This window comes from Zerene cesonia, chromosome 5, assembly GCF_012273895.1.
Source record: "Zerene cesonia ecotype Mississippi chromosome 5, Zerene_cesonia_1.1, whole genome shotgun sequence".
NCBI classification, from domain to species: Eukaryota; Metazoa; Arthropoda; class Insecta; order Lepidoptera; family Pieridae; genus Zerene; species Zerene cesonia.
The window spans coordinates 8,307,883-8,317,264 of NC_052106.1; the positions used below are offsets into that span (position 1 = coordinate 8,307,883).

Sequence of the window (9,382 nt, forward strand, 5' to 3'; positions counted from 1 at the left end):
TATAGTTTTACGTTCCCCAATATTGTGACTGCTTCGTAACGCAACGAACATCAGTAAAGTTACCTTGTAACAGCGCTCGATTAGCGTCTATCGAATCAGGCTCGTTGCGCTGCGACAGCGGCGGCGCGTCCGCGGCGAGCGCGCGGCGGCGCAGCGCGTGCTCCGACACGCGCGCGCGCGCCTCCGCCGGCTGCGGCCTGTCCGTGCGCGACGTCTGACGAGTTAGCGACTTTGTTTATATTCAAGGAGATTTTATGAGGGAAACAAATTTGGGTGCACACTTCATATCGTACAAAAAACAAACAACTTGAAAAAAATGAATAATAATAAATGTCTGATTGCTTATATTGGAATTGTTCACGTCTTAAAGATAATAGAAATTTTCTTTAACATCTAACCAATGGATATCATAAATGCTTATAAAATATAAATATTAAAATATCTGTTCCCCAATGCTTCTTGTATTAGCAAATACCGTTGGTGATATCTTCCCGAAAGAAGCCGACATCTTCTTGTCCTTCTCTTTCTCGTCTTTACTCTCCTCCTTCACGTTGAGCTCCGTCTTGGTCACCGATGGGTGGTCGCCGCACATTCTGTGCAATTTCAACTGCCTATAGTTCAGATTTTGTTAAACCAATTAAAATATTCTGAATCAAACTTTCAATTCAGTGTAAGATTGTTTAAGATCCAAAATTGGGTATCACACAACTAATTAAGATTCAAAATTTTAATAATACATACAAAGGAAATTAATATATCGGGACGTGTTGTAAGGTTGTCCTAAGCAACTTATAATTTTTAATTACATTGTTAGGTATAATTCACACCTGAATAAATAATATCTTACATCATGTCCGGTATTCTTGGCGTTTCCGTTTTAGACGGCTCCATATTTTCCACTGATAATATTAAATATATGCTTTCATTATAATACTGCGGAATTTTAGTATAAAAATCGGTAGAAAAACGTCAATACGCGTACATAATCTTGTAAAACTGTCAATTCATGTGACGGTCCGTCGACTGTGACAAGCGAGTTTTCTTTTTTCGAATTTTTTGAAATACGGTGATACCAAGTTTTATATATAAACTCTTTATGCGGTCCTGACAATAAAAAACTGCATACATCTAATATTTACATTTATACTTATAATATAATATTCTGATTGATGAACTGTATATGTAATGCATTTATTAAAATACTAACTGCGGCCCGCGGTTTCACCCGCGTAAGTCCGTATCCCGTAGGAATATCGGGATAAAAAGTTGCCTATATGTTATTCCAGTTGTCCAGCTGTCTACGTGCCAAATTTCATTGCAATCGGTTCAGCAGTTTTTGCAACAAACACACACATATCCTTACAAACTTTCGCATTTACAATATTAGTAGGATGTAATGCCAATTTTGTTTTATCTTTATAATGTTGCTGATCTACTTGTTCTCACATGAGTACCGATCGGCCAATACAATAACGAGCGAAAACAAATCTGACTCTGGTGTCCCTGGCGCAGATCCGCTACCTGCAGGGGCGGTGCCTGCGGCTGGAGAGCTGGCGCAAGGCGCTGGTGTGGCAGAAGCACTACTTGCAGCGCGTGCTCGCCGGCTACCGCGAGGCCGAGCGCCGCCTTCTGCCCGCGCCGCCGCAGCCCCCGCTCTCGGGCCGGCACCGCTTCCGGTGCGTGCCCACACCCCACACCCACACACCCCACTCCCCACTCCCCACACCCTACTACGAAAATACCACAATCATTAGTTTGTACTTGAAGATTAATACTGTTTATGTAATTTATTGATGACCGTCATGACAGCTTGTGTGTTTTAAACGCTATATTCTCCATCACGTAGATGCATAGTGAACGTGGTGCGCACAGTGATCCGCATGGGCTATCTCGTGCGGCGCAGGCAGCAAGTGCGCGCTTCCGCCGCCGCGTGCCTGCTCCCGGGCACGCCGGCCAGTCAGCGCGACCCGCTCGGCACGCCGGCCGACCGGCGCGAGGCGTGCGGCGCGCCCGGGCGGCGCGAGCAGCGGGAGCAGCTCACGCCGCTCGCGCGAGGGCTGACGCCGGCCACTCCGCAGGCGAGCACGCCGCTGCCGCGCGCGCCGGCCCGGCTGGGCAGCACGCTGGCGCGGCGCCTGCTGAAGCAGGACCCCGCGGTCACCCTGCCGCCCGACTATCGTGCGTTGTTTACTTATTCTCTTTTGATTTGTTCGTGTGGTTTCGTTCTATAAGTCCTGATATGTTTTTTTTCTATCTTCAATTTTATTAATTTTAATATATTTTATTTACGAAATAAAATTGATTATTAACATGTGTTTGGTAATCTTAATAAAATCAACTATCTAACTCTTATAAAAAATTTCCAGTGGACGACAGTCACCGCTCGCCGTACAGCAGTTCCCCGCGTGAGCAAAGGTTTATTCTAAGGTAATCATTCTATATTCAAATTTTTCTAAATCATACACTGTACCGTGTGTGATGATGTGTATATATCTTATAACCAATAACAACACGTTGTTGCAGTTCGCCGCGCGGCGAGGCGGCGTCAGCATACCTCAGCAAGCTGGAAGCGGTGAGCCGCTGCCTCGGCCGGACTCTCGACGACAAAGACAATCCTTGACCACGCGTTCACTAGTGGCGGAACTGTGGAACCCTGTGGAACTTTCCCCACCGCTCGGCACACAGCCGAGCGTGGAACCTTCACCAGTGAGCCTTATTACCTCCGTGGAACTTTTACCGACTGTGCTGTTAGATATTGCAATTTGATCAAATCAGGTTCTTTACATTAGTGGATTTTTACACACTTACAGCGTACTGCGGTTTTCACGCTAGGTGCAAAATTTGTAATCTTTTCTAAAGCACGTGTTGTGGAACGTTTCCCACACGAAACTCAGGCTGTGGAATGTTCCACACTAACGTAGTGGAACTCTTTGCACTGATAGGATCCATGGGCACTTTTAAACGGTGCTCTACAGTGCCACGACACTTGATAATAATGTATCTGTATATGGAAGAGAAGTGGAACATCACACCCATCGAATGATTGCAAAGATTTTTTGTTTATTTAATGTATTATTTAGTTTATTTCTCTATTCTATATGAAGTGATCGTTTGTGACGCACTCACGGTGCTAATGTAAATTACAATGGGTACTATTTTTAATCTCGGTTTATTCGATCTGAATGATGTCTAACGCATTTCCTCACAAATTAGTGTAAGTATTAGATTAGTGCCAAAACGTATTAGCTATTATTGTGTTACTTAATTTATTTTATTTTAAGTCGGTTATCTCTCCGCCTATGTGTGTTAGACGTCCGTTGCCTTATAGTCTAAGAGCTGGCCGGCTCGTGGATGTAGTACGAGAGATTGTTGGTTTTTTTCTAAGACGATTAGTGAGTAGATGTATCATTGTATGAAAAATTGTTCGAGCATAATAGTAATATGTATAGATAGTAGGTACGTGTGTAGTGATGGCCAGCTTCCATACTTTTGATATGATTTTTTTGATAATTTATTGAATACTTTTGACATTGAAATTGGTAAATTAGACAACATGTACAATATATTGATACTTTGTTTATATTTAATTTAAACTAGGTTTAAACCATTGTCTAAGCACAAACCTTGCCATAATTGTTTTGATGTTTGAAGAGTTGTTCTAGACCACTTATAGCTTGAATATTTTTAAAATTTGAAGAGATGACTTTCGTATTTAATTTCGCCGATAAATATAAATGTTCTAAGAGTATATATATATATATACATATTGTGTATTAGGTTTGGCTCTTTGAATGATTTATTAATTAAAAAGATGTAGCAATTGACAACAACGAAATTTTTCGAAGAAAAAAATTTACGTTCCTCCTTATTATTATTTGGAATTGTGTTTTTTTATTATAATTAATTCAGGCGATAGGTGGTCAGTTACTCGCATAGTTTTAGACACGGACGCACGAAAGTACAAGTTAGGTTAAGTTAGCTAAGTCCGACCGATTCCGACCGATGCATTCTCGAACGTTCCACGATATCGAGATTATATTTTTATTCATTCATCCAGAGTACAATTCGAATAATTAATATAACTTTCTGTCTATTTTTTGTAATTTAATATTTTCTTAATTTTTAGTGTTAAGTTAGTTGAATTCTGACTCTGCCATAACTTTCCTAACAATAGACAATAGTAGAGTAAGCCAAAGCGAAAAGTATTACAGAATTATATAACAGTTTTAGTGTTTCCTGAATGAATATTGTTGTCTCTTTATATAAATTTTGTTGATCAAAATGACGTCTTGAACATGTACGCACAGTTTGAGTTATTTTATGTAAAACCCCTGAAAATCATGATTGATCATCCACCGTTTGTACAATCTACACTCAACGTGACCAAAGATAGCATTAGAATTAAGGTTAATTTAAACAAACACAGCCCAACGACAACTTCAAGCAATTTATTTCGAAATCTGACATCTGTCTAGTCACAGTTTCATCGTGCCATAACGCTGACTTCTCGTTGAACATGTTCTAAAATGGAATAAATAAAATGATATTTTGTAAAAGCTCGTTTTATTTCTTCAAGCTGCAGCGGCAGGACTCTGTCTTGCACGGGACTATTTGCGGCAAGGAGCTCTGGGGACAAACATCATGATGTGCTTTAATCGTTCATTGATGCATACGGGAATTTGGACCTCTGAAAAAGTTGGTTAAATAATCAAAAAATTCAAATCAGAGAACCTCTCTTGCTTCTTTCTGATTTGAGAATTGAGGGAGAGATTCTCACTGAGATCGGCTACATTTTAAAATGAAAGTTATTCAGGATTAATTCCTCGCTACGATAAATTTTCTATATGCTCATGGAAAATGCAGAATTAAGTTTCGTTCACAAAACAACATACATTCCGATAAAGTTCCTAACTACTATTTATTACTAGATAGAATCCAAACTATTTCAAATTTATGTTAGTAAGAAAATGTTCTTATATTATATATTCTAATACTGACCATCGTTATCAATTACTAGAGGTTTGCCTCGGCTTCGCCCGTAGTACATATATAGCCTTCGTCAATAAATGGGCTATCTAACACTGAAAGAATTTTTTCAAATCGGACCAGTAGTTCCTGTGATTATTGCGTTCAAATAAATAAACAAACTCTAGCTTTATAGTATTAGTATAGGTACCAGTTAAACATATTAATACTATAATTTGTGTAAACTCCAGCAGCTAATAATATAACAGTAAGACTTGGTAAGTACCTTCTTCCTCTGCAACCCGTTAGCTGGCGCTGCTCTCTTGTAGTCCTCCGCCGCTGACGCACCTTTTGGGTTCACGTTAGACGATCCTGGCGCAGCCTGTTGTTAAAAGAAACACTTTTTAACTCTGCTTTTCAACGGTAATTCATTTCATTACATGACATTTTGGAAGTTTTGTTAATATTTATTGAAATAAATAACCTTGTGACGATTTTTAATATAGCCGTTTCGCTCGTACTTTGCGATGATATAATTATATTATAAAGTGTATTTTAAAATCACCAACAGGCAATTGATCAGGACTACACAGTTGTATTGCCATACTTGTCTTAAAGATTGAATTATCAGGTTTATATATTAGCATTTACGCAACATTATTACTAAAAAAAGGAACAAGCATGCTGTTAGTATTAAAATTTTGAAATGCATAAGGCTTTCACTTCGAAAAGACAGCATCACCATTCGTACCACCTGGGCTGACTCACTTGTATATCATATATGCAATGTATCCCTCATATAAGAAAATAACATTTGCAAATTTCGGCCCAAACTTATGTAAGTGTTGCCAACACTTAGCCACACTTAGACTTACATAACACACAAGTACCAATATCAGGTTACTCACAGCAGCGGGCTGCAAGCCGTCCCGGCGGGCCGGCGCGGCGGCTGCGGGCTCGCCCTCGGGCTGCGGCGGCGGCGGGTACTCGTAGCCCGCGTCGGGGCGCGACAGGTCGCGCGGCGCGTACCCGCCGCTGTGCTCCTGCAGCGACGCCGGCAGCTGCGGCATCGGGTACAGCCGGTACTGCTTGCAGTAGCGCTGCGGGGAACGCGTTACCGTTACACAGAGTATGCTTCATATGGAGAAAAAATCTATGCAAACAAATATATTGCCTCTTTCTCTTTTTTATAAAAGAAGAATAACACTAAATGTTTAAATTTTATATCTACCGCCTATCTGGTTCCCTTAATCTAATGATTCGAGATTTCTATTACGATTCGGGATTCTTTTCGATACCTTCCACCTTACACTCTACTACGGCAACAGTAAAATACATACATATTTTTAAAACTTTAGTTTATTTTATTGACTCTACATAGAGGAAACTTAGCTTATTTAAAATTTACGTTTTATTCGTAAATAAACCTTAAAAAAAACAAAATCGCAAAAAGTCCAATAAGCAGAAAGGATTAATTAAATTAATAATAAAAAAACATGCCGCTGATCACTGCAACAAAATGAATCGGCACAATAAGTCCTAAAGACTCCAGTGTACATACATCGATCGCCTTGTGCAGCGCGTGCGTGGGCCGCTGGTGCGCGCGCGCCTCGTCGAGCAGGCGCGCCGCGTGCGTCAGCAGCTTGTTGTCGGCGTCGCGCAGCTTGCTCTCCGCCAGCGAGCCGTAGAAGTGGCGCGTCTCCGCGCGCTCGCGAGCCTCGCGCTCGTCGCGCTCTCTCTGTTTTAGTTCAATATTATTTATTATTATGTATTAAGACGATATGATGCACGTTCGTAGTATGCCTTACCCAGAGTTTGAGAATGTCTTCACGATACTGTTTAATCTTCTTCTCTTTCTCCAGACGCAAATTTTCCTGGAAATCTTGATATAACTCCGCATTTTTGAATCTGTCAATAAGATGATCAAATTTTAACAGCACTTTTAATGGTAAATAGTTTGGTTGGTAAAATTTAGTGTATCTTTATAGTGACCTATTCATGATCTCCCACTGTCGCATGGTGTTGAACTCATGCAGGCGCCGCTCCTCGTCACGCAGGAACTGGTTCCTGACCTCGATACGCTCCTGTTTGAACTTCTCGCGTTTGTTAGCGTCCGCTTGACGACGCGCTTCAGCACTATAGTACAGAATAGAATAGACTAGAATAATATCGAAAACCATTTTAGAAAATTTCAAATTTGAATATTATAAATAATTACGCAGCCTCCTTCTCTTTGACAGCTTTCTGTAAGTTCTCCTGCTCTTTCGCCTCTCGAGCAGCGTCTCCGCTCTCCAGCTTTTGACTTATTTTTTCAAGAACCCGCAACTTTTCCTCTTTCACCTAAAATATGATATTTTATTATTTTGTCTGTCGTTTTCCGGTTTTGCTTGATCACCTATCATTATGTTGAGGTTAGGTTGGTCTAAAATTCGTTATAAAGAGGTAAAAAAATATATAATCCGATAAGGAGCATCTTTTACGTTTCTGAGCGATTTCAACTTGAATCTTTAACAATAGTGACGAGCAGCAGTGTTTACATTACTTTCCATTAAACAATAATGATCGCTTTACGAACAAAATCATGTCGAAACCTGTCGCGACATAAATCACATACTATGAGATTAACAATCATTTTTGTTACATTGATTACACTTTATACAAAGGTTTTGGGTTGACGAAATTCGTTAATTAGAGGTACTTATACTTAACTTAGTAACATAACTTTTTGATAGTTAAAAAATTCGTTATAAAGAGGTTGTTCACAAAAAATGTTCGAAATGTAAAGGTATATTTTACATTGACTCTTATAGAAAATTCAAGGGGCTTACGAAGAATTTGTTAAATCGAAAAAATCGTTATATTGAGATACGTTATATTAAGGTTGCGCTGTATATAGGTACACATTACATTATAATTATATATTTATTTTTAATGTTGCTGTTACTTGTTTATTCATTTTTTGTTGTTTCTTTGTTTTTCTTTTAATGTGTACGTATTTTTATGGTGTAATAAACCATAGTATTTTCTTGTGTTTGGTTTCACGCGAGTATTATACATTTAGATATTAAAAACTTTTCAACGGATTTTAAACGCGATTTGTTCATTATATTATTAACCCGACGTTTCGAACACTTTACAGTGAGTCTCCCCGTGACCACGCTCGCTGTAAAGTGTTCGAAACGTCGGGTTAATAATATAATGAATAAATCGCGTTTATAATCCGTTGAAGTTTTTAATTTCTAAGTGTAATAAACCATTTTTCATTCTTTCATTCAAAATCGTGTTAAAAAGGTGCCTATATATACCCATCCAATGGTTATAACGATTAAGGCCTTACGTAGGAAACGGTTAAATCAACTAACATCGCTCTCGGTCTGCTTGCGGCGGCGCTCGACCCGCGCCCGGGAGCGCTGCAGCACGTCGATGAGGCGGTCGTCCATGCGGTCCCGCGCGGCGACCTCGCGCCGCCGCTGCGCCGCCTCGCCGCGCGATCGCTCCATGTCCGACCAGATGCGCGCCTTCTCCGCTGCTTTCTGCCATCATAACGTACGATTCACCATATATTTTCCTTCTTTGTAATGTTTGTGCCTATATCTATGTCTATGTCAATGCGGTTGTACCAGAAGCAGGAAGAATACATTTTTTTTTTCATTCGAGTGTTTATTTATCTAACTGCATATTTTTATTTATTTATCTAACTGTAATATTTATCTAACTGCTCATTCCAACATTTTTACTTGCCATTTATTTGTAAAACTGCTTTCGTAGTTTTAGCACTGTACCGAGATGGTAGTATGTAACCGGCTAATTATTTTTTAATACTGTTCTACCATCGTTCAACATCTGCCGATAATTGAAATTATATCGATGATATCGATATATTGAAACTTACAGTTAATATCCCTACAAACAGTAAATAAAAGACCTATACACCCAAATCTACATTCATTCAATTTAAGTTAAATAAATAATTTCGAGAATATTGGAACAATTTTATTGTGAGATAAACAGTTAACCAGTCATATCCTACCAGGGCATATGATCTTTCAAAGACTTCACACGAACATTTGACAATACGTACTTCTCATTAGGCATCGGAATACATTCGAGTTATTTATGCCAATTCAATATTTAATCTAGACAGAAACAAAATAACTCACGAAGTCCTCTTCAAACTTCCTTAATTCCTCCATCTGCTCATCAGCTTTTATATTGTCAATCTTCTGCAGATCCAATTCAGTTTCATACTCGATCCGGTTCCGCTCGGCCACTTCGTGTGCTCTATCATTATACATAGGAGCTACTTAACATTTTAAAATAGTTTTTATTTATTTATTTTTTTATTTATTTATCTTTGGGAAACAAACAATACAATTATTCTTATAGATTCTAGACATATACAATACACATATCAGCA

At 39.2% G+C, this 9,382-nt stretch overlaps 2 protein-coding genes across 9 annotated transcripts in view; one reads left to right on the top strand and one right to left on the bottom strand.

Moving 5' to 3' along the window:
- LOC119839964 (COP1-interactive protein 1) overlaps window positions 1-3,549 on the top strand; it is a 53,565-nt gene extending 50,016 nt beyond the window's left edge. For all 8 annotated transcript variants that reach the window (XM_038366424.1, XM_038366426.1, XM_038366429.1 and 5 more), the window contains 4 exons: window positions 1,513-1,676; window positions 1,847-2,178; window positions 2,367-2,427; window positions 2,524-3,549. In XM_038366424.1, coding sequence (XP_038222352.1) covers window positions 1,513-1,676; window positions 1,847-2,178; window positions 2,367-2,427; window positions 2,524-2,620 — 654 coding nt within the window. In that variant the 3' untranslated portion in view covers window positions 2,621-3,549. The remainder of the gene's footprint in view (window positions 1-1,512; window positions 1,677-1,846; window positions 2,179-2,366; window positions 2,428-2,523) is intronic.
- A 1,014-nt stretch (window positions 3,550-4,563) lies between these two features.
- LOC119840229 (trichohyalin-like) overlaps window positions 4,564-9,382 on the bottom strand; it is a 7,625-nt gene continuing 2,806 nt past the window's right edge. The window contains exons 3-11 of the mRNA XM_038366744.1: window positions 9,126-9,246; window positions 8,328-8,498; window positions 7,184-7,305; window positions 6,958-7,101; window positions 6,774-6,873; window positions 6,527-6,703; window positions 5,856-6,065; window positions 5,252-5,347; window positions 4,564-4,626 (exon numbers count right to left, since the gene is read on the bottom strand). Of these exons, the coding sequence (XP_038222672.1) occupies window positions 4,564-4,626; window positions 5,252-5,347; window positions 5,856-6,065; window positions 6,527-6,703; window positions 6,774-6,873; window positions 6,958-7,101; window positions 7,184-7,305; window positions 8,328-8,498; window positions 9,126-9,246 (1,204 nt within the window). The remainder of the gene's footprint in view (window positions 4,627-5,251; window positions 5,348-5,855; window positions 6,066-6,526; window positions 6,704-6,773; window positions 6,874-6,957; window positions 7,102-7,183; window positions 7,306-8,327; window positions 8,499-9,125; window positions 9,247-9,382) is intronic.